General features: G+C 34.3%; 4 protein-coding genes across 8 annotated transcripts; 3 read left to right on the forward strand and 1 right to left on the reverse strand.

Moving 5' to 3' along the window:
- The first annotated feature begins 1873 nt into the window (after positions 1–1873).
- On the forward strand, positions 1874–6185 carry LOC110871947 (protein TIFY 3). Of its 3 annotated transcripts, none has more exons than XM_022120713.2 (8): positions 1874–2022; positions 2121–2215; positions 2571–2609; positions 3102–3151; positions 4237–4554; positions 4666–4936; positions 5017–5074; positions 5767–6185. In XM_022120713.2, the coding sequence occupies exons 2-8, from the start codon at positions 2128–2130 to the stop codon at positions 5858–5860; spliced, it is 918 nt and encodes a 305-aa protein (XP_021976405.1). In that variant the 5' UTR covers positions 1874–2022; positions 2121–2127; the 3' UTR covers positions 5861–6185. The 3 variants fall into 3 exon arrangements, with proteins under 3 accessions (XP_021976405.1, XP_021976407.1, XP_021976406.1); XM_022120715.2 differs by having other exon boundaries at positions 4303–4554; XM_022120714.2 differs by having other exon boundaries at positions 1896–2022; positions 2128–2215.
- Positions 6186–9850: 3665 nt separating this feature from the next.
- Positions 9851–15737, forward strand: LOC110871946 (cysteine protease ATG4). Of its 2 annotated transcripts, none has more exons than XM_035976409.1 (10): positions 9851–9869; positions 10038–10093; positions 11788–12249; positions 12330–12415; positions 12804–12854; positions 12957–13336; positions 13795–13933; positions 14428–14483; positions 14563–14633; positions 15327–15737. In XM_035976409.1, the coding sequence occupies exons 3-10, from the start codon at positions 11802–11804 to the stop codon at positions 15515–15517; spliced, it is 1422 nt and encodes a 473-aa protein (XP_035832302.1). In that variant the 5' UTR covers positions 9851–9869; positions 10038–10093; positions 11788–11801; the 3' UTR covers positions 15518–15737. The 2 variants fall into 2 exon arrangements, with proteins under 2 accessions (XP_035832302.1, XP_035832301.1); XM_035976408.1 differs by lacking the exon at positions 9851–9869 and adding an exon at positions 9900–9943.
- A 2999-nt stretch (positions 15738–18736) lies between these two features.
- LOC110871944 (glucan endo-1,3-beta-glucosidase 3) lies at positions 18737–22730 on the forward strand. 2 transcript variants are annotated; one of them, XM_022120704.2, is made up of 4 exons: positions 18745–19064; positions 20621–21874; positions 22012–22039; positions 22512–22730. In XM_022120704.2, the coding sequence occupies exons 1-4, from the start codon at positions 19004–19006 to the stop codon at positions 22651–22653; spliced, it is 1485 nt and encodes a 494-aa protein (XP_021976396.1). In that variant the 5' UTR covers positions 18745–19003; the 3' UTR covers positions 22654–22730. The 2 variants fall into 2 exon arrangements, with proteins under 2 accessions (XP_021976397.1, XP_021976396.1); XM_022120705.2 differs by lacking the exon at positions 22012–22039 and having other exon boundaries at positions 18737–19064.
- Positions 22731–22986: 256 nt separating this feature from the next.
- On the reverse strand, positions 22987–25718 carry LOC110871945 (dynein light chain 1, cytoplasmic). The gene is made up of 2 exons (XM_022120708.2): positions 25404–25718; positions 22987–23325 (listed from the first exon to the last, which is right to left on the reverse strand). Exons 1-2 carry the CDS (start codon positions 25677–25679, stop codon positions 23164–23166), a joined length of 438 nt encoding a protein of 145 aa, XP_021976400.1. The 5' UTR covers positions 25680–25718; the 3' UTR covers positions 22987–23163.
- Positions 25719–27760: the final 2042 nt, after the last annotated feature.

The following is a 27760-nucleotide window of genomic DNA, read 5'->3' on the forward strand; positions in this document are numbered from 1 at the left end:
TGATTGGAATGAAATTCAAATGTTAATCAGTAAAAAAAAATTATAAAATGGATAAGGACATAATAAGAAGTCATGAGAATGCAACAAATAATGTCAATTAACTTTACTATTTTTATTCATTATCACAAAATTACAATGATAAATATTAGATTTAAGAAACCTAATCCTTCTTGACGTTCAATCCTCAACCCGTTAAAAAAAATTACGAGATTCTGACCTAGTTTAGAATTATATAAAACTAAAATATGATTTTTTAATAGTATTTTTAATTCAAATACTTATATATCCATGACTAAAAGGGGGTGTCATTATTTACTATCACTAGTGATATATATTTACTTTTCACTCACAAACGTTGAGTAAATAGTAAATCTATCTGTCATATGCTCCCATTTTTTAAAACTTAAACATCACATTGTTTTTAATATTTATAGTAAACAAAACAATACACTTTTTTTAACAATAAATATAATATAATTGGTGGGGCAGTCAACTTACAAGTTACTTTACATAAAACAACGACATGAAAAGCATCTATTTTGTGTTTGTGGGGACGACTGGTATGTGCAAAACCATGGGTTTTTGTTTAGTCCACGTATATATTTATACATTAAATTCACATGTGTATATTTTTTTAATTTAATTCATTTTTATTATATAATGCTATTAGGTATAGACATGTTTATGCTTCCACCCCACGATTCAATTTGCATCAATTTTAATAACTTATAAATAATAGTTTTCTGACTTTTTCTTATATTCATATCCCGTATATTTAATTCTTTTGATTCCACTAGCTATTTTTTTATAGTTAAAAGTACGGTTTTGCCCTATATATTTTCTCATATTAAATTATTAAGTAAAAAGTAATTGAATCCAACGTCCAAAACATGTCCTGACGTTCCAACTAAGGTTGTTTTGATCAATTTGCAACAAAATTGTAACATAGTGAGTGAAAAGGACAAGATTAAACATGTGGAATGTCAGGAGACGATATGATAAAATTTTGAAGTTTAGACTCGAGTGGTTGATGTGAGCAAACCTTAGACACGAGAACAGAACTTAACTCTGTAAGATACATGTATTGTTTTTAAAATATATATATTATACAAAGAGGGGATCTAATTATCTAAACATAAGATAAATTATTAAAATAATAAAAAATAACCATTACTTCTTAAATCTTAGAAATAAATATAAGATAAAATGATACAAAATGTAATTTCCCATATATATTAATTTACAAGATTGGTTGGTTTGTGAGGAGCTTTTACTATTTAATTTTTAGTGTGTGGATTAGTTGTTCTCTAGTTCATAAGCTCCAACACATTAATTTGACATAATTGCCATCGATATATACCATATGTCTACATCTAGTTTGATAAACTCGTAATTCTTACATAATAGACAACTAAAGGTGTTTAGTCCCAAGCAACGTTTTCAAAAAAAAAAAAAGTAAGACTAACCTGTCAGTAGGGCTGACAATAGATATATGTGTAAGATACGGTTAGACCTGTTTACTTAAAAAGTACACAACATAATTTTTTACCTTTTTAAAATAAATAAAATTATGATGTTAGAATCCATCATTTCTTTTTCTTGATACATAAAATATAAAACTGTGTTATAGACATGAGATATAAAATAGTTAAACGAGTTGTATTCATGTTTAATACTTGTGTTATACGCGTCGTTACTCGTCAGAGACCTGTTAAACCTGATAAAACACGATTTACCACATCTATCTGTTAGACTAATTGGACCAGGAACACATGCTAATGGATCAACTCAGTCAAACCCGCAATAAATATCTGAAACCATGAAACAATGATCCATACCAGAACCCGACCCATCAAAACCTTAGTTTTTAAGAAGCTCAAGCACGTGGTGAGCTACGCTACATAAAAATCACACCCCCTAATCTCTCTCTCCCTCTCTCTCTCTCACACACACACACACACAAAACACACACTTTTGCAAAGGCGCATTTTTCTCGCTGTAATCCGGGTTTTAAACTTCAAGGTAATCCAAAGGCTCTTCAAGATTTCTGGGTTTCAATTCTTTTTATATTTTTAGGCGTCTTTGTTCCATTAATTTTGATAAATAATTATTATTTTTAGTTCAAAGATGGAAAGGGATTTCATGGGTTTGAATTCAAAAGATTCAAAGGTTGTGGTCAAAGATGAAGAAGCTGTTGAAGTATGCAAAGAATCAGGTTCTTTTTCTTACATTTTTCTTCATTATTTTGACCTAATTTGACCCCTTTTTACAAACTGAATTGAAGTTAATTACGTTGGTAGTTTAAACTGTTGAATCTGCAATTATATTGGGATTATTTTGCTTAAATTGTGTGTCGGTTATTTATGGAATTTATTGCATGTGTTAGTTTGAAGTTGCTTTATTTGTTCAAAAGCAGAATTGAACAGGCCCCTTTTTATATAGAAATCAATTTATGATTTTTTTTTTTTTTTTTTTTTTTTTTTTTTTTTTTTTTTTTTTTTAGTATTTTGGGTGTAATTCAAGGTTGAATTTTAGAAAGATCTAATTTGGGTATTTTTAATTACATGCAGTGTATTCAAAGAGCTCTGCAGCTAAGTGGCATCTGTCAGGTAAAGGATCTCTGTTTTTTTTTTTTTTTTTTTTTTTTTAATTTTTTTTTGAGTGTCTTTTAAGTTGATGAAAGCTATGCAGTTAATGCGGTAAAATATCGGATATCGGTCAAGGACCGATATTTGAGATATAGGTTATCTCGGTGAGATATCGGTGGGATATCGGTAATTTTAATATAATGCAAAATTTACATATATCAGTGATATATCGGTTATATCGGTCAAATATCGGTGATATATCGGTTATATCGGTCAAATATTGGTGAGATATTGGTTATATTGGTCAAATATCGGTGAGATATCGGTTATATCGGTCAAATATCGGTCAATATCGCCGATAATATCGTTACCGATATTTGACACCGATATTTTACTGGGGGACCGATATGACCGATATAACCGATATCTCACCGATATATCACCGATATTAACTGCATAGGATGAAAGTTGTGAACAATTGAAATTAATTGTGTTGGTGTATTAATGTATCAGGTGCAGATGGTTTTGATGGCCCAAAAAACCGTCAAACAGGCGAAATCCAGGTTCGTTTATTAGCAGAGTTTGTAATTGATAGTTGATACATGTTTTTTCCTATGGAATGATGCTTGGTTTTGAAAAGCGCGTGCCTGAGTCGCAAGGCGCACAAACTGGAAAAACGCCTCATTTGTCATGTACATGTGTGTGCCAAAATTGGTCAAAGTTAGGGTTTGGAGGAGGCTGATTTGAAAAAAACGAACGAAAAGAATGAAACGATTATAAATAGTTCACTTGATGAAACGGTTGATATGTAAGAAGGATATGAAAGGATGCGGCTTTTGGTTGTACATAGAGCAACGCCTTGCGAACGTGAAGCTCTAAACGTGCACCTCGACTTTTGGGACCTAAAATCCTCAGGGGGGGGGGGGGTCGCGCTTTTTAAAACCAAGCAATCAAAGATTTTCTTAAAATTGTCTTAAAGTTCACCAAATAATTAGTACAAGATAATTGGATATATTAAGTAGGGCTGCAAACGAACCAAACGTTCGGCGAACAGTTCGTGAACCGTTCGGCGGGAAGTTTGTTTGTGTTCGTTCGTTTATTAAACAAACGAACACGAACAAGAAATTTCGTTCGTTTAGTTAAATGAACAAACATGAACAGAGGCCGTGTTCGTTCGTTTATGTTCGTGAACGTTCAGTAACATGTCCGTTTGTGTTCGATAGTTCATTAGTGTTTTTAGTTTTTATATTTATTTAAGTACTTCAAAATTCCGAAAAACTAAATATCTAATAAGTGTCAGTGTATTATATATTCTGTTCATGAACGATTATTTGTGGTCGTTTGTTTCCATTTGTGTTCATGAACATTAGTTTGTGCTCATTTGTGTTCGTCAACGTTCGTTTTTGTTCGTTGCCTAAAATTAACAACCAAACACGAACAAGTTCATTTCCTTAACAAACAAACACGAACATAAAATCCCGTTCGATAAGTATTCGTGAACGGTTCGCGAACACATATATTTCTTAACAAACAAACACGAACAAGGTCTTGTTCGTGTTTGTTCGGTTCGTTTGCAGCCCTAATATTAAGCAACCGATATGATATGTCGATATATATTTATTATTTACGCTGCATTTTATTATTTTAGAAAAGCATTGGTCCTAGTAGGCAAGGCGGCACTCATTTTTCAATGGCTACTTATCCTGTGCAACAGAGTCCATTTTCCGTGCAAATTCTCAACGACGCTAAGCAAGCGGTTCCTATTTCCATGAGCCACCCTTTCTACAGGGCTCAGTTTAGCGCTGCACCCATTAAGCAACACGGAGTTGCGGTTCCATCTATCGGTTCCTTCCTTGCTGGAACCACCGAACCGTGGTACAATTCGAAGCCTTCTTGTGCTCCTGCTCAACTAACCATCTTTTACGGTGGAACGGTTAACGTGTACAATGATATCTCCCCCGAGAAGGTATGAAATCTTTCTCGTCAATTTTTATTTTTTATTTTTTTATTTTTTTTATAATAAAATCTTGATGAAAAGGCTCGAGACTTCATTATATGGTTTCACTAATTTATACAGGCTCAAGCTATCATGTTCTTGGCGGCAAATGGTGCGTCTGCGAGCACACCTCAGCCTAGGGTTCAAGCCCAGGCGCCTGTTTCACGAACACCAGTAGCGGATGCGGTTTATATGACCCAACCGATTAACCCACAGCCCTGCTCAGCCATCTCGAGCCCAATGTCTGTGTCCTCGCACCCTTTTAGACCTACTAACAAAGACGAAGGTGCTAAAATAGTTAAAGCGGATACCCCTAGAGCTATCGGCTCACTTGAACAAGTTATGCAGTCAGGTAATATGTTATCCTTTTTAAGCTGTTTACATAAATTTGGTTATATATATGGAAGTTGACAATAAATTCGTTGTATGCAGCTGTTCCGCAAGCGCGCAAAGCATCCTTGGCTCGGTTTCTTGAGAAGCGCAAAGAAAGGTATGCACCGTAAAGGGTATTTTGGTCATTTAACCCAATAGTCAAATGTCAAAATGTAGTTTTTTTTTGTTGGGTTAGTATCTTTTACCATTAAAGATTACTTTTTTATAGAGTAAAATGCTAAAATGGTCACTGAGTTTAGGCCATTTTTGCCACTTCAGTCAAAAAAATAAAACTTTTTGTATCCGGGTCCCTGAGGTTTCATTTTTGTTGCCATTTTCATCCAATTTACAAACTGGGTTAGAATTTTTGCTAACTTCTCCATTTTTTTGTCGTTATCCTCAGTTAATTAAAATATATTATGGCATAAAATGACGATTATACCCAGGGGTGCAGCTTAGGCTACCCCTGAGCCCCCCCCCCCCGCGGCCCGAACTTATCGATGTGTAGTGTTATGAATAGTACTTTCGTATAGGTATATACGTTGCCGCCCCCCGGGTTTCGGAAAATTTGTGGCGGTGGGGGGGGGGGGGGGGGGGGGGGGCGTGGCTTCGCCAATGATTATACCCTTCATTTAAATGAGGAAACGACAAAAAGAGGAAAAGTTAACGGAAAATTCTAATCCAGTTTGCCAATTGGATGAAAATGGCAAAAATGAAACCTTAGGGGTTCAGAAGTAACAAAAATGACCTAAACTCAGGGACCATTTTGGCATTTAACTCCTTTTTTTATATCAATGTTTGATTATACAGGGTAATGTCTTCGGCTCCATACAATGTGACAAAGGATTCGATCGTCAATGGTGGACCAAGTAACATGAATGCTGTAGCTGCAGCTGAGAATTAGAGAAATTCGTGTACGAGTTTTATATATTTGTGTCAAGTTTATAAAACCACATTGGTGTATACATAGTGGTTCGGTTCTCTGTTAACGATAAAGACGGAGGAGGTATAAGTAGTATCAACTAATGTTGAGGAGGTATAAGTAGTATCAACTAATGTTGGATGTTTTACGTTCGTTGCTAATTTTTGGGAACTCTTATATATATGTTTATTGCGCGCTTGAAGCGTATAAGGACATTTATTTTAATGTACAAGAACAAAGTGACCTTGTTTGGTAAGTTTTTTTGGGTCACATTTATGCTATTATACTATTTCTATTTTTGGCAAAAGTTGGATTGGGTTTTGTTGTGTGGATGTAAACAAAACTACAAAAGGATCAATGTGACATACAATTTGGGAGACAAAAGGATTAATGTAGCTTTAAACTTATCTTTAAAAGTCCAAACAAACTTGATTATGGGGAGATTTTGAATGAATCATATTGTTTTTTCTTTTACTAATAGTTAGATCTCCAAATTTTGATGAAAACAAATTTTGAGAATGATTACGTAAAATGGCAAATACCAAAAAAAAAAAAAAAAAAAAAAAAAAACCAAATATATTCTGTTTTCTTACAAAAGTCTCTCAAGTTAATGTTTTGCATATAAAAGTCTCTTTAACTTGTTAAATTTGAACATTATTATGATTTTTTTAAAAAGAAAACATGTATCATATTAGGCTATAGGGTGTGGTCATTACTCTTATAGTCACCATGACCATTCACATCAGCGTCATATTATCTACTTCTAGTCTATCATCTAAAACCACTATCCTAAGGGTGTGGTCATGACCCAGACCACTAATCCCTTATTTTAATTTATTTTTATGAAAAGGAAAAAGAAATATTGAAAAAGGAAAGGAGGTCTATAGTTGTTATGGTTTAATCCATGACAACTATGGTGGATGAGACAAGTGGGTCGTGTAACAATCCATTAATGGTTCTACGTGATGATTGATGACCTAACCCATGTTCCCAACACCCTTCAGCCTTATATTATAAAGTTAAACTTTAAGCTAAAACTCGTTATATATATTATTGTCATTCGATATAATTACTTAAATTGTTTCAGTTTGAAGATGTACACTCAAACTTAGGGATGAGATTGATAATGATATTGTTTTGAACCAGTACGTACCGCATATTACCGATACCGATATTTTGCTAAAACCAAAACCGAATATTGTACCGTATATGTTTGGTTGGTACCAATATGATACGAGACTCTTAAAATCCCAAACTTGTACTGTACCACATGGTACCAATAACAAAATTATGCTAGATTCAAAACCGATTACTATACTGTATACGTTCCTTCGATATTGATATAGTACACTACCGATATTCTATATAAAATTCTAATCCCTAACTTTTAGATATTTAATCTTTACTTAAACAATCTATCTATACTGTATAATAAAAGAAACCAATAAAGGGACACTTGTCATTATTCTAGACAATCCTTAATTGTAGATAATTATTATTTGATTTAAATTATTAAATGTTAATTGAATTAATATAAAATCTTATCAACTATAAATCATTGCATAAACTTAAGGGAAATTGGCCTGTAATAATCCCACCTAGACCTTATTGGCCATTAATAATCCCATCTCAGAATATTCCCCTCACCAGTCCCACCTTTCACATATTTTTCCTACAATGGTCCCCCGTTAAAAAAACTTAACGGAGTTAAGCTTTTTTCCAAATTACAAAAAGATTTTTAGGGCTTTTGATTAGAACGACGATACGAGTCCATTGATGTAAAACTTGCCTCGAAACGGTGCTCCAAACGATGAAAACGACGCTTCAATTCGGGTGTTTAAATTTCCAATTAACCAAAATCAAGTCACTTGGAGCACCATTTCGATGTAAGTTTTACATCAATGGACTCGTATCATCGTCCCGATCAAAATGCCTAAAAAATCTGTTTGTAATTTGGAAAAAAGCTTAACTCCGTTAAATTTTTTTTAACGGGGGACCATTGTAGGAAAAATAGGTGAAAGGTGGGACTGGTGGGGGGAATATTCTGAGGTGGGATTATTAATGGCCAATAAGATCTAGGTGGGATTATTAGAGGCCAATTCCCCTAAACTTAAATATTATTTATAAGAAAAGAAACAGAAACTCTATAGAAAATAAACGATAGTGACAACACTTTTGATCAAATATTTTTTTATGACTTTTATGGTGTTGGTTTTGTTAAAAAAAAGAAACAAATAAAGAGGATCATATTTACAAATCATTGTTATCCAACAAGGAAGCTAAAAACTTAATGTGTCTAGAGTGTGATGATCAAATTATGAATTTATAAAAATAAAATGTTGGATTTTAATAATTTCAACTATTCGCCGTTGGCTATCAACAATCTTAACTTTCCCAACTTTTAACATATTGGCCTCCAATAGACCCTGATTAACGGAACCCTAACGTCGTCAGTCTCCAGTTGCCGGAAAAACATTTTTTGGCCGGAAAAATCAACATTTTCATCTTAAATATTAATTAAATTAATATAAATCTTATCAACTCTAATCTATATCTATACTATATAATAAAAGAAACCAATAAAGAGACACTTGTCATTATTCTAGACAATCCTTAATTGTAGATAATTATTATTTGATTTAAATTATTAAATGTTAATTGAATTAATATAAAATCTTATCAACTATAAATCATTGCATAAACTTAAATATTATTTATAAGAAAAGAAACAGAAACTCTATAGAAAATAAACGATAGTGACAACACTTTTGATCAAATATTTTTCTATGACTTTTATGGTGTTGGTTTTGTTGAAAAAAAGAAACAAATAAAGAGGATCATATTTACAAATCATTGTTATCCAACAAGGAAGCTAAAAACTTAATGTGTCTAGAGTGTGATGATCAAATTATGAATTTATAAAAATAAAATGTTGGATTTTAATAATGTCAACTATTCGTCGTTGGCTATCAACAATCTTAACTTTAAAAATAACAACTGGCATTCCCAACTTTTAACATATTGGCCTCCAATAGACCCTGATTAACGGAACTCTAACGTCGTCAGTATCCTGTTGCCGGAAAAACATTTTTTGGCCGGAAAACTCAACATTTTCGTCTTAAATATTAATTAAATTAATATAAATCTTATCAACTCTAAATCACTGGCATAAACTTAACTTCAAATAGTAAAGTCTTATCTAAACTAAAACTTCAAATCGTAAAGTCTTAATTAAAAAACATTGTTTCACTTAACAGTAGATAAACATGCATATTATTTATTGTTAATGTTATTATTGTTAACTAGAGATTATATTAAACAACTTATTAATCAAACAAAAAATTTAAAATAGTATTAACCTAATTTAAAAAATAATAAAAAATCTATTTTGATTTAGAAAGATTTTTTTAGCAATAGATAAACCCGTGTAATACATCGAGTTTTTAAAGATATAACATGTTTTTATTATTTGCTATATAAAATTAAATTTATTCAACCCGTATAATAAACAGAGTTTTTTTTTTTAAATATAATTTTTCATTATTTAGCATATAAAATTGCATTTCTTCCACCCGTGAATACACCTGTTTTTTTTAAAGATAACTTTTTATTGTTTAGTATATAAAATTACGTTTATTCAACTCGCACAATACACGAGGTTCTTAAAGATAATTTTTTTTATTATTTAATGTATAAAATTATATTTACTCAACATGTGTAATAAATGATGTTTATAAAAATATATTGTTTTTTATTTAGTATCTAAAATTATATTTATTAAACCCGTGTAATACACGGGGTACCTAGTACTTAAGTAAACTAAACAAGATATAACCTCCAATGATGAAAGCAAAGATTAACTTATATATATTTTACATAATAAAAAATTGGGATTATTAAATGGATACGCAATATAAACGTATTAACCGGATTAGCGTTAGCGTTACAACTCAAAATTCAAGGACGTCGATGTCACGCGCGTCATATGCAGGTAGCCATTAATATTAAAATTTAGCGTAAGCGTTAAAACCTTTCTTCATTTCATTGATTATAGATACAACAATGGTAGATACTAATAATATACGTATAATTAGGGTTTCAAATCTACACAAACAACCTTTATTTCTTCCATTTTTACTTACAATTCTTTGTTTCGCAGATCGAATTACGAGTTTTTCTTTCTGATTGATGTGATTCGAAGTTCCGATTTAACCGGTAAGTTGATCGATCATGTGTTCGAATTTTAGTTGTAAATTTCTTCAACAAATTTGTTGTTTGCTTTGATTTTGAAGTATTGTTGTGGTTATATTATGTTTGTATGTTTATTGTTTTTTTGTTTTCTTTTTTTGTTTTTTTTTTTTTTTTGCTTATGTATGATTAATTATACATTTATTATTTAGAAAATGAATTGAGGAATGTTAGGTGAGAGTGAATGATATTTTAGCTAGGGTTAGATAAAATGCTCAGGAGTCATCTCATAGACTATATTATTGCTAATTCGAGCTGTTATTGTTACTATTTATTTTGAGAATTAGGTTTACTTAGAATTAGGGCTGGCAATTTTGACTCAAATAGGGCTGATTTTGGTTAAATTAGGTTTACTTAGAATTAGGTGTTACTGGACATGCATATGCTTGTTGCCGGAATCATCTTTTAGTCGCCTTCGCGAGTCAGGTTAGGGTTTCTTCACTTTCTTATGCACGAATTTGTTTCGGTTTTGGCCTAGTTACACATCTGAAATTATTACTGTAGCATCATGAATTCATGATTTAGGATGTATATGATGGATTCTCAAGTTGAGGGTCTGTTTGGCAACATCTGAATGGTTAAGTGCTGAACCAGTAAGAGATCTGAACCATTAAGAGTCTGTATAATGCTTAACCGTTCAGAGGCAAATGTCTAACCAATTCAGATTAGAGGTCTTAACCATCCAGACTCTGTATAAATCTTAACCATTCAGACGCAAATGTCTGAACCATTCAGACATCTGCTCGTGAAACAAACAGTCTGAACCATTAAGTGCTGAACCAGTAAGAGGTCTGAACCATTAAATGTCTTATTAAGAGGTAAACAAACAGCCCCTGAATATGGTTTTTTGATGGATTTGGCGATTTGGTTTGTAGGATTTTTTCACTGAAACGTGTCGTTATGGTGTTTATGTGATTCATTCAGTGTTATGATTGTGTAGTGTGGGGGGGGGGGGGGGGAGGTACCCGTGTTAAATTTAAATTTTGTAGTTCTTTTTTTCTGTTTTGGGGAACATTTGCATCACTAAACATGTGCAGTTTGATATACTTGAGCATTGTGGACTCTGTATAAAGTTAATCAGTTTCCTACTCTTTGACAACATATCTGTAATTACCATGTTTGAAGCGTCTATAAAAGATTTATGCAACTCAGACTACGCTCTTGCATATATTGGAATGTTGGGAAATTGTAGACATTGCAATTTTTTATTCCACTTTAGGAAATGTAATGCTTTGCCAACAGAAGATTTAACTAAGATACCACTGTTTCTATATTGTGGATTTGTGGTCAGAACCCGTTTTGACATGAACGGATGAACCAAATTGACACTAACTGTCCGTTTTTCAGGCTTAGTTATAAACTTATAATGCACGTGTAATTTAGATCTTGGCAAATATCTACCTAAAATCATAACTTATAAGGTAACATGCACGTGTTACAAGTGCATTGATGATTGATATATCGCCTTTTGATGGCATATCATATTTTTTACTTTGGGGGTTCTATAATAATAATATTTGTTTAAGGTCTTTGGGTCTATAATTTTATGATTTCAATTGTGTACCAAATTTGATTTTGCAATGTCGGCTTACCTATTTTGGGTTCAGAGCTATATAGAAACGTAAACACAATTCCAACATTTGTTAATCATTTTGGTGCAGCTCATGGTTAGGTAATGAAGAATATACCTGATAGGACCGAAACAAATTTAACCGATTCTCCCGATACAATTCGCGGTTCCATCTGTTCTGAACCGGGGCCAAGCAACCGCAAATCACCAAAGTCTTCATTGTGGTCCGGCTTCTTGGTATCCGCCTTTTCAGTTTTCGATATCCACAGTGAGTCTAAAATCTCGCATAAGAAGAATCAAGAAACTAGTACTGGAAACCATGGTTGGACCGCTGCTGTGAAGAGAGTCATGAACGGTGGTTCAATGAGGAGAATCCAGGAGCGCGTTTTGGGGTACAAGACTAACGTTTCTAACTCCGTAAGTGATATATGGCTTCTAGGGGTTTGCTATAAAATTTGTTTGGAAGATCCGTCGCAAGAACCGGTTCATAGCACTGGATATGCTGCGTTTTCTGAAGATTTTTCTTCAAGAATTTTGATGACATACCGTAAAGGTTAGGGTTTTATTTGAAAATAGAAGGTTATTATGGTACACGAGGGTAGATGATATTATGATAACGATTATTACATTCAGGTTTTGTATCTATTGGTGATTCGAAGTATACCAGCGATGTAAATTGGGGTTGCATGCTTCGAAGCAGTCAGATGCTAGTTGCTCAGGTATTAATTATATAATTTTTAAGAGTAAAATGCCATTTTCACTTTACGCACAAGCATTTTGCATAATGTACAAGTATTCAAAAAAGATGAAAATACCCTTAAGTTAACAAAAAAGACGAAAATACCCCTGCCTTTACAGAGAAAAATGGAAGGTGTTAACGAGCCAGATGAAAATGGCAATATTTCAAACCTTTTGGATCCGGTTGCAGAAAAACAAGCCTTTGGATGAAAGTCGCAAAACTGGCCAAATCTTAGGGACGGAAATAGCATTTTACTCTTTTTTTAAAGAACACAATAAGCAAAATGAGGAACTACTGTTAGGACACACACACACACACACACATATATATATATATTTCTATGTATCTAAAGTTGTTAATGTGGACAGGCGTTGCTAGTTCATAGGCTAGGCAGACCTTGGAGAAAACCTACGCCCCCGGTAATTGGTATTCCGTTAGTTTTTTTTAGCCATGTGGATTCATATAGACAAATCATCAGATAACTTGTTCATGCTTGTTTTATTCTTGCTAACGATGCACAGCCATTTGATCGGGATTATATCGAAATACTACACATGTTTGGTGATTCCGAGGATTCACTTTTCTCCATTCACAATCTTCTCAAAGCTGGAGAGAGTTATGCACTTGCTCCGGGATCATGGGTGGGCCCATACGCCATGTGTCGCACCTGGGAGACACTTGCACGCTCTAAGATTGAGAAAAATGAACCGGAAGATAAGTTATTTCCAATGGCCGTTTATATTGTTTCGGGAGATGAAGATGGGGAACGTGGTGGTGCACCGGTTCTTTGCATAGAAGATGCCTCGAGAATTTGTTCAGAATTTTCTAGAAACCAAGTTGACTGGTCACCTCTCCTCTTGCTGGTTCCGTTGGTTCTAGGTCTTGATAAAGTAAACCCTAGGTACATCATTTTGTCATTATTTTATTTTTTTTAAAATCTTTTTTTTTTTGTAATTAATGGTATCTTAGAAGTTAAGGGTATCCACATGATAGTCTTAAGTAGTGCTGCAAACAAACCGAACCAACACGAACAAAGCCTTGTTCGTGTTCGTTTGTTAAGGAAATACATGTGTTCACTAACAGTTCATGAACACAAACGAACATTCATGAACACAAATGAACATAAACGGACACAAACAAGCGTTCATGAACAGAAACGAACACAAACAAGTGTTCATGAACACAAATGAATACAAACGAACACGAACACTTGTCGGTGTGTTCGTTCGTTTAATTGAACGAACACGAATAGTGTCTTAAGGATGTATTCTTTTATGATTCCATGTACTAACCTGTTTCTATGGGTTTCTTGATTGTTGACTTGTCTTTAATTTTCCATTTGACTTTTTATATAACCAGATATCTACCTTTTCTGGCTGCCACATTCACGTTTCCCCAGAGCCTTGGCATCTTGGGTGGTAGGCCTGGTGCTTCAACGTATCTTGTCGGTGTGCAAGATGATAAAGTTTTTTATCTCGATCCCCATGAAGTTCAACAGGTAGTGTTCATTTTAGTATTTTTTTTTTGTGTGTCACATTTCTGCATGTATATAGAGTAAATTACTTTTTGAGTCTCTGTGTTTTAGTGGTTTTAACCACTTGAATCCAAAATCAAAAGGTTTCAGTTTCACAGCTTGAGTTCCTAACCGCTCATTTTATAACGTTTTGAGTCCAATTTTTAACACTTGTACTTTTGATTTTGGACTCAAGTGGTTAAAACCACTAAAACACAAGGACTCAAAATGTTATAAAATGAGCGTTTAGGGACTCAGAGCGTTAAACTTAATGATTTTGGACTCAAATAGTTAAAACCACTAAAACACAGGGACTCAAAAAGTAATTTACTCACGTATATAACTTGAAAAATAATTTCATTTTACATATACATTTCAATGTATTAGAGTCATACTCGAGGTACAAACCTTGATTCCACTTACTAAACCACAGCAGCTGTATATTTCATTTTACTTAATATTTTTTTTATTATCTTCAGACAGTTAACATCAGCAAGGATAATCTAGTGGCTGACACTTCATCATATCACTGCAAGTATGAACATGCTATTTTTTTTCATTATTTAACAGTTTTCTTTCTGTTATTTTAACCTCTCGTAAATTCATAATCTCAGTGTTATACGGCAAATTCCTCTCGAATCCATTGACCCGTCTCTGGCCATAGGGTTTTATTGCCGAGACAAAGGTATACGCGTTACATATCTGATAGATTTTTATTTGATTTCTGTTTAAGGTATAGAGAAAACATAAAACATTCAAAATATTTGATTTAGGGTAAATGCCATTTCGTCCAAAGGTTTGTTTTTTCGCATCTGGATCCAAAAGGTTTGAAATCTTGCCATTTTCATCTGGCTCGTTAACTCAATCCATTTTTCTTTGTTAAGTCAGGGGTATTTCCGTCTTTTTTGTTAACTTAAAGGGCAATTCGGTCTTTTTCACTTTATGTAAAAAGACTGAATACCCCTGAGAAAGACCGAATTGTTCTTTAAATTAACAAAAAAGACGAAAATACCTCTGACTTAACGAAGAAAAAATGGATGGAGTTAACGAGTTGGATGAAAATGGCAAGATGTTAAACCTTTTGGATCCAGATGCGGAAAAACAAAGCTTTGGACGAAAGTCACAAAATCGGCCAAACCTCAGTGACAAAAGTTGCATTTTACTCTTTGATTTAACATTACCAACTTTAAAAATTTCTATACTTTCGATGTAAGTAAATTGGACATGGTTATCAGTCCAAAATGATGACATGTCGGGAAGGTTTGACCATGTTGACTTTTTTTTCGATGTGGCATCTAAAAACCTGGCTATCTTAGGTCATTTTTCAATTGCAAAAGATTGATTGTTTTTACATTGACCATGTTGACTTTTCTTGTAGATGATTTTGATGACTTTTGTTCACGGGCATCCGAGCTAGCCACAGAATCGAATGGTGCTCCGTTATTCACAATAACTGAGGCCCGTCATTCACCAAAAGCAAGCGGCACCAGCAGGACCCATGAGGTTGATTCCTTTGATGCAGCCGATGATGATGAAGACTCTGCAAAAGATGATTGGCAGCTTCTTTGATTTACTTGTGTGATATTCAGGGTTGCAGAAAATGTGCATAATGAAGTTAGACTTTGGTGTTTGTATGATTGTAAGCCTAAAAGGAGCTAGGATTTGGTTGTGTTTATTAGAAGATATTTGTTTATTTGTAGCGTTCATATTCTTCATAAAATCTTTTATTTCTTTGGAGCACCCATGTGCAAGGCTCGATGTGATTCATTCAAGTTTTTTTTATATACTATTTACTTTGTCATATTATAAAGTAGTTCATGTTAGAAACCTTTAATACTAACATTATAAACAAAACATTGTTGAATATGTTACACATAGTTTTATTGGTATTATATAATACCAATATGTGAATTACAGAACATAATTGTGATTATGAGAATCATCAGGTATTACACTCAGTTTATTCTGTATATCATAAGTTAAATTTGTTGTAGGTCGAGAAACAAACTAGGATGCAATATTGCAATCACCAGAAGCCAGAAAACAACCCATGTCTACATAGAATATGATTATAAGTTTAAATAATCAAATATCTATTTTAAAAAGTTAATAGAAAAATACATAATTATGGTGTCATTTCTCCGGGTCATGTTTGTTTGTGATTTGTCCGAAAATTGGGAAAATGACCTTTGAATGGAACCCAACTAAGCAAGTCAAATCATGGAGATGCTGCTCTTGCGGTTGAAGATCGTAATCTTGGAGACAGACCCACCATAGTTAAATGCACTGACACACATAGGATACACACTCCATACTGTCTCAGTAAGCCTTAACTGTGGTCTCAGTAAGCCTTATTGTCAAGACTCAAGATCTTCCCCATCTGTACATAGATCCTTATTAAACTCTAGTTTGACATATCACCCCATTAAAAACACCCAACCTCAATAAATTTTCGGGTGTAAACGAGTTGAGCTGAACCGAACCCAAACTCGACTAGGCTTGAGCTCGGCGTGTTATTCGCTTTTGAAGCTCAAAATCAACTCCTTTATTATTATTATACAATTTATATACATCTATAGTTATTTTTTAAATGTTTTAATTTTGATTTTTATATTTAACATAATATATTATTTAGTTATTTTTGTCATAACTTAAAACATAATAATAATTATTTCTATAAAAGTATATTTAATAAATAAAATATAAGTAGGTAGAGGATCCTGTAAAAAGTGGGTCTTTTGTAAGAAGTGTAAGAAATAATCTTGGAATGACAAGTGTCCCTACTCTTAATTAATTCAAAAGGGTAGATTAGTAATTGTATTTTTTTGTCATTTAATTGATTTACAATATAACTGAAAAAAAAAACTGACTATGAGAATGTTTAGGGATTGATCACAGTTCACGTCATCTTGTTAACCTTCCGTCATCGTCTTCTCCGAACTCCGATTCAGATCATCTTCTCCGATTTGAACAAAATATATTTAGGGAATCCAGCGATGCAGGTTAATGTGTATCATAGTGTTTTATTCTGGTGTTCTATTAAGTTGTATGGTGTTATATTCATAGAAGGTTGCTGGGGATTCCAGATAAAACACCATGACTTGAATCATGGCGTGGTGTTTTATCTGGTGACATTGTTCATGGCATAGTGTTTTAAACATCTGGAGACAAAACACCACGCCATGAACAATGTCTCCAGATAAAACACCACGGCATGATGTCTCCAGATAAAACACCACACCATGAACAATGTCTCCAGATAAAACACCACGCTATGAACAATGTCTCCAGATAAAACACCACGCCATGAATAATGTCTCCTGATAAAACACCATGACTTGAATCATAGATGTTTAAAACACCACACTATGAACAAGGTCTCCTGATAAAACACCATGACTTGAATCTGGGAATGTTTTGTATTTATAAAACACTACGCCATGAACAATGTCTCCAGATAAAACACCACGCCATCAACAATGTCTCCAGATAAAACACCATGACTTGAATCTGCGATTACGTTTTAAAAATCTGGGAATGTTTTAAAGTATGAAGAAATTCGCTGATTTTTTTTTGGAGATTGATGGCGGTTACATATAATTCGCTGATCTTTAGGAGTTTGATGGGTGGTTTTGAAACGGTTACCATATTTGAAATGTTGGAAAAGTCACTATTGCCCTTCAATTTTACAAAAGCCCCTTCTAATTAAAACACAATTTACACTTTAATACCCTATTGATCTCAACCATTAGATCAAAGATCCAATGGCTTAAAACACTTCTTACACTTCTTACACTTTGAATACTTTTTACCATATCCCTACCCAATATAAGTATATAAATAATAGTCTCACGAGCCAGCCTAAGTTCAATAAGTAAAACTGGGGTCTAACTCATTTATTAAACAAGTGTTTTTAGGCTCAGGGTTGGGCTCATTTATTAAACAATTTTATTTTAAGCTTGAGTTTGGGCTCATTTATGATTGGTTCGATTTAAAGTTTTTAGCAAACCGATCCATAACTCATGAGCATGGTTAACCCATGGGAGGGCAAAGTCGGCGAACAAACTCCCACGGCCTACTCTCCCACGAGGACCAAGTTTTTTAACAAATCTTTGAGAATCAAAGCATATAATTCATTTTAATAGTTAAATCCAAAGTGTTTTTAAACCATTAACTTATCCTATTTAGTTTATCCCCATATAAACATATAAATCAAATTCTCATTTAACCCAATTAAACCCATTAATGGTTAAAAATTTAAACCCACTTAAAAAAATACAAAAGGTGAAAGTATGAAAATTAAAGGGGCAACAAATTGGGAAGGGGCGATAATCGCCCAGGAGCCTATTTTTAGAGGCTCATTTTTCCTACTCGTCTATTACCTCTAATTCTTAAGGACACACTACTCACGAACGACTTGACTCGTTCACCCTCCTACTCACGTGCATTTAGTTTAGACTAGGGATGAGCAAATGGTACCGGGTACCGGTATCGATTTTCCCTGAACCGGAATATTTTCGGTACCGACTTTTGACATTTCAATACCGGTATTTACAAGTTTTTACCTTCAAATATCAGTATCGTAACGTACCAGATATTTTCGATACCGGTATTTTTGGTACTGGTTGGTACTGACCTTATCCATACTTTAGACTTGTTAGAAATGTGCGCTAATATAGTACAAAGGGGTTCTTTTGGAAAACCGAACTACTTAAAGGGTCTCTCTTGTAGTTCTACAATCTTATAGCCCTTCAACAGTACCATACCATACCCCACTATTTGCGTTGGCATTTGTCATCCTCAAAAAGCTCTTGAGGTCAAGTTTCAATGGCTGTTTAAAGTTCTATACACCAAGATCACTTTCAACTCAAAAAGCCCCTTACTTTCTCTCTCAAGATCACTACATAATGATGATCCATTTGTCAACCTGAGCTATGAGTTTAGCTACAACATCATCATCTTCAATGATTTGGGTAAACTCTATATGGGTACTTCATACTTGAAGTTGAGCTTCCATTAATGGTTGTTTGAAGATTTGAGATTTTACAAATAATTATGACAATCATTATCTTCATCTTTCTTCTGCTTCTTCCTTTGATTGGTTCAGCTGACCAAGGTAAAAAAAAGTAAACTAACTCTTTTACCCTTTTCCTGTTTTTTTACTTTAGTCAAAAGGTTTTTACCTTTCCCTTTATTCTCTTGCATAAAATATATGAATTATTTATGGGGTGGGGGGCTACTCTTTAGAGGGTATTCTTGTCATTTTGTTTGCTTGGTGAGATATGACATCAAATTTTGGAAGGTTGTGGTCCATTAATCCATTATACGTGTATTTGTTGTCTATTGTGTTGTTTTGTTCAAACCTCAATTCAAAGTGTCCTTACAATTTTATGTTTTATGATTGTTTAAAGATATTGGACCACTGCATAACTCTTTTTAATAATTTTGGACCATAAATGATATTTAATCACCTTGTTTTTTAATAAAAACAATTACCCTGACAGGTTACTTTCAAATAAGCCATTGATACATTTTTCTTCTTACCCTTTTCCTCAATCTTGACTCTTTATTAGTAACACTTTGACCGTTAGTTAAATGCATAATCAATTGGGTCGAAGCTGTCCATGCCCGACTGGGATAATTGGGTGTCGTTTGATATTTCGAGTCTGTTGTAATTTTTCTGCATTCTGATCGTTTTGTATAGTTTTTTCCCAGTCCCTTGTTGGGCTCTATATATTTATATACATAGTGTGTTTGCCGCTTAAAAATGCATAATATTACGGGTCATACTATTCACACCATGTTCCTACTAGCAACCCCATTGATGTGATTTTTTATTTTATTTTTTGCTTATATGATACTTTTATAAATTATAACTTTTAATGGAGAACACATTATGTAAATTTGAGTATATTGGTGTGATATCTTATTTATCATAAACTAGACTCCCATAGTTGATAGTTCTACCTAATATTTTTTTAACGGCGACTTTCTTGTGTTTGGCCACCGCACTCTCCAAAACGAAGAGCCTTGTTGCCCCACTCTCGCCAAACTATTTTGTCTTAATCGGGCCCACGCTGGCTTTAGAGTTCCTCCGGAAAACCATACCACTTGGTAGTCGCTGTGCCACCACAAGAGCGGAACTCTCTTGCGTAACACATGGTGGGACGAAAACCCGGGTGGGCTCAGGATTTAAACTGACAATCTCGCACAAAGTCTAGCTCAAATCCTTCATTGCCTTAACCACCAAAAATAACACAAGTGAGGATCAAACTTGGGTATCTACTGGAGAAATAAAGCCTCCTGTCATTAGGCCGCAAGTGAGGCCTAACTCAAATCCTTAGTTTTCTTAGTACCGTCTAATATAATGTATTTTTATCCATATATTAATATATTCTTTTATGTGACCTAACTTTTGATGAAATACATGGTAAAACTTGGATATAAATAAACGTATCCACCCTTGTATTCGAATTTAAATTAAACATAATATATTAGCAATAAGACCAAATGGATTATGGTGTCTAGTTCAATGTTTCTTTTCATTTGGTAAAGTATGAGTGTAGGTTTAAAAAGAGTGTGAGTTAGGCGTTCTAAAACAATAATAGTTAAATCCGCAAAAAAACCATTTTTAATTCAGTCCCTCAACTTTCTATGTGTTTTCGGTTGCAGATGCTTTCGTTGGAGTGAACATCGGCACGGCCCTCTCCGACATGCCGAACCCGACCCAAACCGTCATCCTTCTAAAATCTCAAAACATCCGCCATGTCCGCCTCTACGACGCGGACCGCGCCATGCTCTTCGCTCTCGCCAACACCGGAATCCACGTCACCGTTTCCGTCCCCAACCAACAACTTCTCGGCATCGCCCAATCCAACACCACCGCCGCCAACTGGGTTTCCCGCAACATCCTCCCCTACATTACCACCACCAACATCACCGCCATTTCCGTCGGTACCGAAGTCCTCACCACCACCCCCAACACCGCGCCCGTCTTAGTCTCCGCACTTGAAAACATCCACTCCGCACTCATTTCCGCCAAACTCGACTCCCAAATCAAAGTCTCCACCGCGCACTCTTCCTCGATCATCCTCGACTCTTTCCCGCCATCACAAGCGTTCTTTAACCGCACTTTGGAGCCGGTTATGATCTCGTTGCTCGAGTTCCTCCAGTCAACGGGATCGTACCTCATGCTCAACGTCTACCCGTACTACGATTACACACGATCCAACGGCGCAATCCCTCTCGACTACGCACTTTTCCGCCCATTGTCACCCGATAAAGAAGCCATCGATTTGAACACGCTTTTGCACTACACTAACGTCTTCGACGCAGTCGTAGACGCTGCTTACTTCGCTATGATGTATTTAAACTACACCAACATTCCGGTCGTCGTAACCGAATCGGGCTGGCCGTCGAAAGGGGACGCCTCCGAGCCCGACGCGAACCCGGATAACGCCAATACCTACAACAGTAACTTGATCAAACATGTTTTAAACAACACGGGGACTCCGAAACACCCCGGTGTGGCGACCAGTACGTACATTTACGAGCTTTATAACGAGGATTTGAAGGCGGGTTCGACGTCTGAGAAGAACTGGGGGCTGTTTAATCCGGACGGGAGTCCGGTTTACGTGTTGCATTTGACGGATTCCGGGTCCGTGCTGGCGAATGACACCACGGACCGGACTTTTTGCGTCGCGAAAGACGGCGCGGATGTGAAAATGCTCCAGGCCGCGTTGGATTGGGCGTGTGGGCCCGGGAAGGTTAACTGTTCTATGATGTTGCAGGGTCAGCCGTGTTACGAGCCGGATACGGTTGCGGCTCACGCGACTTACGCGTTTAATGCGTATTATCATCGGATGGGTATGGCGGATGGGACTTGCGATTTTAACGGGGTGGCTACCGTCACTACTACTGATCCAAGTAAGTCGTATTTATCAGTAAAAGTAAAATTAGAGGGTGTGTGAGTTAAACAGTAAAAAAAATAAATAAACAAGTGGTAACGCTTATAATATTTTATAATATTGTGCATTTTGTAATATTGTTGGATATTTACGCAGGTAGTGGTGATTGTACGTTTCTAGGAAGGTAAAATAATATCTTAATTTATTTATTTTTTATAGTTAAATGCTATTTTAGTTTATGTGGTTTGGATTATTTTGTCAGTTTGTTCCAAAGGTTTCATTTTTCGTCTATGGGTCTAAAAAGGTTTCATCGTTGTCATTTTAGTCTACTGTGTTAACTTCATCCATTTTTTCTGTTAACGAGAAGGACAATTTGGTCATTTTATATGTGATTATGTGAACTACAAGGGCAATTTGGCCATATAAAATGACCGAATTGCCTTTCTCGTTAACATAATTAATGGATGAAGTTAACCCAATAGACTAAAATGGCAACGGTGAAACCTTTTTGGACTCACAGGCGAAAAATGAAACCTTTAGACTAAATTGGCAAAATGGCTCAAACACAGGGATTAAATGGCATTTAACTCTATTTTTTAATTTTGTAATTTTTGTGTACTTATAGGGTTATGGTTTATGTTTTTATTTTTATGTAGTGGTGGGGGAAATGGTACATTCACTAATGGTACATCGCTGGCTCCGTCTTACTCGACTACTTCGGGCAGCTTATCGCTATGCAACTCGATTTCGTTTTTTGATATAGGTCAAGCGTTAGTTTTGTTTGCGGTTTTCTTGTAAAAGTACGGGTATTTGTTTCAGTATTCGTTTCTTTATTAGTGTAGCATTTTTTTGAGAAGGTTTTGGTTCGTTGGGTATTTTCGGCATCCCAATTACCATAGTTAAATAGACTTAAGTTACGGTTGAAGATAGGTTATAGTATAAAGTCAAAGTCAACTACGGTCAAGTGGATTAGTTAGTTGACTTGGCTGTTTAAGGGTGTAATCCAAAAAAAATGACTTTTACTTTATACGATATAACTTGTCTTTAGTCAACTTTAGTCAAGTGGATTAGTTTTAAGAATGTTTCGTTATTAGACGTAATCCAACTCACTTGTTGATTTTAGCCTTAGACTGACAAAACCTTTAAACGATTAGAACGTGTAGAATTACACAGTTAACACTCGTTACAAGCTATACTACAAGAGCCAAGAACATGAGAAACTACAACGTATCATACAATCAGCGTCGCAAAAACTTGCTAATGTCGAACTAGAGTGTTTTCCTACAACTTAGGTTCACGGAGATATGGTTAATGTTGGATGTTTATGGGGTCAACCGTGGTCTTAAAGAGAAGAACATGGACTTTGTCGATCGAAAAATACAAAAAACATCCCGAAGAATGTGTGACATACGATCCAAAGCTCGTCCCAACGATGCAATGCCAAGCCGGTCCATACAAACAATCGAATTTCTGTAAACAACACAAAATTTTGATCATATTTTCATGAAATCACAATTAACACTTAAAGTTATTTAATCGTTTTTTTTTCTTATTGAAACAAATTTTTAATTAGTCCAAGTCTGACACCAACACGATACAAACAAATTTGACCCATTTTTTTTTGGAATTTTCTGTTTAGTTTCAGACAATGTGAAGGTTCATCAAAAGTCGAAAAAATTTAATCCATTCGTGCAAGTGGACTAGAATATTTGTCATAATGCTATTCTTTACAAAGTAAATATAAACTAGTATTAACCACCCCGCGTTGCGGCGGGGGCAAGCACTAATGCCACACTACTGTCAGCGACCACTGACACTGAAATTGCGGTGTTAATGCGAAGAAATTAAACCGAAACGTAAAACGTAGAATAAAATAACTAAGTTGATCGAGGACCCGCGCGTTAACCCGCGTCAATTTTTTCTCGTTTGACAGGTCCATCGTAATCTATATATAATATATATCATTACCACTATACAAACCATAATGCATACATTATAACAACCATTGCATCAATATGTTGCAAATTATATTTATACAAGATTTAGACTAAATTAATTAGATTATTATAAATAATAATAATTTACAAATAAAACAACACAACTTTGAATGGATCAAACCGATTGAATATGGTAAGATAATGAAACCATTATTTGATTAGGGTACAACCACTTAAGCACAATTTACAACCATACATGCATACAAAAACAGACTGAATTTGGTAAGGTAATGAAACCATTATTATTTGATTAAGGTACAACCACTTAAGCACAACTTACAACCTATATACGATTAATGTACAACCATTTTAACACAACTTACAACCAAATATGCACACAATTGTTTTAAATTAATAGTATATAAATAGTTTTTGCAATACTCGTTTATTGTTTAAATACTTTTGATTGATATATAATTAGTTTGGGTAAACATTTGTAATTATAGTTATATGGGTCAAGTTATTCTATAAAAAACTCTTAATTGTAAGAAGTGTAATAATGATTTATAGAGTGACAAGTGTCCAATAATCTAAAATTAAACACACTACATCACCACCCAAAACCTAAACACCCCCACCCCCCAAAACCTAAAAAAAACTAACCCCCCCCCCCCCCCCACCAAAAAAAAAAATCTAAAAAAAAAAACAAAACACCCACTCCCACCCCCATTCTTTTTTTATTACAATTATGTAATAATAAGTTATGTTATACTTTACGGGTTGAGTTATCAAATTATTACAATTATGTAACTATTAGGGGCTGTTTGGTAGCCTCTTAATGACCATTCAGATGCTACCTCTTAATGGTTTAAAACCTCTGAATGAATAAGAGGTAACCTTAAGTCTGAATGGTTAAGAGGTAACCTCTGAATGGTAAATCATCACATGTCACATTCTTCTACCTTCTCATTGGTAAAATTCTTAATGGTTTCATTAAGAGGTAGCCTCTTAATGACCATTCAGAGGCTACCAAACAGCCCCTAAGTTTATATTATACTTTACGGGTTGAGTTATCAAACACAGTCTTCTAAATCTAGGAAGGGTACAAAGACATAATAGATTACAAAATATAACACAACGACGAAGAAAATATACAATGAATCACAAAAAAAGGCACATTGACAAAAAGTAAATAAAAATACAATGACAAATAAAAAACACAATGAACAATGAGCTCACGTTCACCTCATGTCTAATTGAAATTTGATGTACGATAATGAAAAACCCCTTAATTTTAATGAAAAATGAATGTTGAGTGACCTGATTGGAACACTTTTGAAACTTGAGTACTTAATTGGAACACTTTTAAAACTTGGTTACTATTCTACAAAGTTACCCCAAAAAATAAAACATGGGAAAACATTTTATGTTTATGTATTTTGTTCTCGCAATGATATAACATTCTAATGTGTGCATTAGAAATGAGAAACTAATAATGGAAAACTCACGGACCACGCCAATATTTTACAAACGGATCAAGTAGCTAGCTTCTGTTGGGTAGGTACCCTTCAAAGGGTTATAGTAAGAAACCAATGAAAACAAAATCCGTACCTTCTTGAGGGCAAGCGCAAGGCGTTTGCTATCGATCTTCTTCACATTTCCATTTCCATTTCCAGGAGGAATCGAATGAAGATACTCGGTTGAACACTTGAATGCATTGTTTTGCATACCGATCGCCATATCCGAAGCTCTCACCCTAATAATATTATTGTCATCCTTATTATTATCAACTTGTTTTTGTTCTTGATCAGCTGCTTTCTTTTTCTGTATTAAGCTGCTCAAAAACTTGCTTCTTCTCTCTAGTTCTTCTTGTGCACTATCCATCATCTCATTTCATTTCATTTCATACAAAATGTGTATTGAATATATTTGGTGTGGAGTTTGCTTTTTGAAAAGGTGTGGGAATTGCGTGACTGATGGGGGACCGACTTTAATTGAATATAATTGTATAATTGTAATTGTCGCCGAAAATGGAGCTATTATAGACTCTACTTTTCACGTTTTATTGACACACACAACACCACCACCTTAACGTCAATTCTTTTATGGGATCAATGATTTTCTCCTAATAATTTGGCATTTATGATATTACATATAATTAGAGTATATCATGTGAATTTCTTACATAATTAAAATAAAAGATAACACGAGATCTATGGTTTGGCTTTAGTTTAAATGGATTCGGATCAGTTTTGAATAGGGTGAGCAGAAAACTGAAATAATTGAACCGTAATCGAAATAATCGAATCGAGACAAAAACCGACGGTTCGGTTTTCGAATAACTATTTTCAATAACCGAAAAAACTGAACTGATAAGTTACAGTAGTAGGCTTACTCCATATATTTTTATGTTTAAGTTAAGTTCTTTAAGTCTTTAACTCAATGCTAGTTGAAATTATTAATTTTATTCTTGAGTGTTAAGTGTTTATAATTAAAACATTATATGTTTATTTATAATTGAAATAATTTATTTATTACCTATAAGAAATAACAAAATTTAAGTTAAAAATAAAGGATTTTTAACGTATTATAAAAGAAAATATTTTAATAAAAACTTTAGAGAAACATAAAAATAGATTAGAAGATTAGGTTTATTTAGATAATATTAATTAAAAAGGTTGATTATAATAACTCAAATGTAAACATCCAAGAAAGATTCTTATATTTAAATTATATTTTTTTATTTTTTAATCTTAAGTAACTTTGTTGCAAAAATAGAAATAATCGAAAAGACCGAAAAAAACAAAACCGAACGGTTTTAAAAACCGACATTTCCATTCACTTTTTCCCAAAAACCGAAACAAATAGAATCGAATGGTACACACTCCTAGTTTTGAATAAAACATGTGAATGCAGTTAGCTATATGCCATTGCCTAAGAAGATAAAAAAGAGTTTTTTCTCGCTTGGTGAGTAAAGTCAAGTTTTTGTCCTTATCTTCCAGGTGATGAGGACGTCGAGTTAACGGGAGAGAAGACTGGACATTCAGGCGAGCCACCCAGTGGTGTGGTACGTAGTGGGTTTAGTATGCCTCGCCAAAATGGCTCCGAAACAACCAAAAAGGTGTGTGTCTCACTCACGAAGTGAGTTTGGGTTAACCCACTAACTTTTATATTTGAGAGTTGCTCATGTATATACTTGTAGTTATTTTTTTAATGTACACTTATCTAATCCTCTCTCCTCCTTATCTATTCCTCTCTCCTCCGTTTTAACTGTTTTCTTATACACAAATATATTATGATCGTAATTCTATACTTAATTATAGTACATGTATATATAGTTGTATGACTTTTAAAGAGTATATAATGTTAATTTTCTGATTGTTTTTGCAATTTACATTTTATTGTAATTAACCATATGCTTTTGCTATAAAAGTGGTGACATTTGATATATAATTTAACCTATGATAGGTATTTATTGGACGTTTAAATGATATTAAATAGAGTAACAATAATTCAAAGGACCCAATTAAATACCATTAAATTTTTATATATGACTAGGGGGAATACCCGTGCGATGCACGACATGCATAATAGTTATTGTTTTTTCCTGGAACGGCGACTGATATAGATAGTGCGTGACACGGTACGAAAGTGCGAATATAGTATAGATTTTTAAAACAAAAACCGGGATTTTTTTAAAGTTAGCCGTTTGACCATGGTTATTTTGACCAAAGTCCACTCCTCATTCGGCGCTTTGTGGTAGCACCACCAGTCAAAAAAGGCCCAAAACACCCGAGGGTACAGTGTTCCCCCACGTTTTTAAGACGCTTTGAGAGAGGTTTGCGTCCCACCACATGTGGTCTCACAAAACTTCAAATCGATGGACGTGTGGTTTCTCAATCTTCTTCAAAAGACGTCACAGTTTTCAAATTTTTTTATTTTTTTTTCGTTGTGTTTTAAATGGTGTA

Source organism: Helianthus annuus, chromosome 8, assembly GCF_002127325.2.
Source record: "Helianthus annuus cultivar XRQ/B chromosome 8, HanXRQr2.0-SUNRISE, whole genome shotgun sequence".
In the NCBI taxonomy this organism is placed as follows: domain Eukaryota; kingdom Viridiplantae; phylum Streptophyta; class Magnoliopsida; order Asterales; family Asteraceae; genus Helianthus; species Helianthus annuus.

What these genes read in the sequence shown, in the direction of transcription:
- LOC110871946 (XM_035976409.1), top strand. Translation starts at nt 11,802, where the DNA reads ATGAAGAATATACCTGATAGGACCGAAACAAATTTAACCGATTCTCCC. An exon ending in GTCAGATGCTAGTTGCTCAG is followed by an intron (nt 12,416 to 12,803) that starts GTATTAATTATA and finishes TAATGTGGACAG; the next exon opens with GCGTTGCTAGTTCATAGGCT. An exon ending in ACTTCATCATATCACTGCAA is followed by an intron (nt 14,484 to 14,562) that starts GTATGAACATGC and finishes TCATAATCTCAG; the next exon opens with TGTTATACGGCAAATTCCTC.
- LOC110871945 (XM_022120708.2), bottom strand. Translation starts at nt 25,679, where the DNA reads ATGATGGATAGTGCACAAGAAGAACTAGAGAGAAGAAGCAAGTTTTTG. An exon ending in TTGCGCTTGCCCTCAAGAAG is followed by an intron (nt 23,326 to 25,403) that starts GTACGGATTTTG and finishes TGTTGTTTACAG; the next exon opens with AAATTCGATTGTTTGTATGG.
- LOC110871944 (XM_022120704.2), top strand. Translation starts at nt 19,004, where the DNA reads ATGACAATCATTATCTTCATCTTTCTTCTGCTTCTTCCTTTGATTGGT. An exon ending in GATTGGTTCAGCTGACCAAG is followed by an intron (nt 19,065 to 20,620) that starts GTAAAAAAAAGT and finishes TTTCGGTTGCAG; the next exon opens with ATGCTTTCGTTGGAGTGAAC. An exon ending in GATTGTACGTTTCTAGGAAG is followed by an intron (nt 22,040 to 22,511) that starts GTAAAATAATAT and finishes ATTTTTATGTAG; the next exon opens with TGGTGGGGGAAATGGTACAT.
- LOC110871947 (XM_022120713.2), top strand. Translation starts at nt 2,128, where the DNA reads ATGGAAAGGGATTTCATGGGTTTGAATTCAAAAGATTCAAAGGTTGTG. An exon ending in ATGATATCTCCCCCGAGAAG is followed by an intron (nt 4,555 to 4,665) that starts GTATGAAATCTT and finishes TAATTTATACAG; the next exon opens with GCTCAAGCTATCATGTTCTT. An exon ending in CTTGAGAAGCGCAAAGAAAG is followed by an intron (nt 5,075 to 5,766) that starts GTATGCACCGTA and finishes TTGATTATACAG; the next exon opens with GGTAATGTCTTCGGCTCCAT.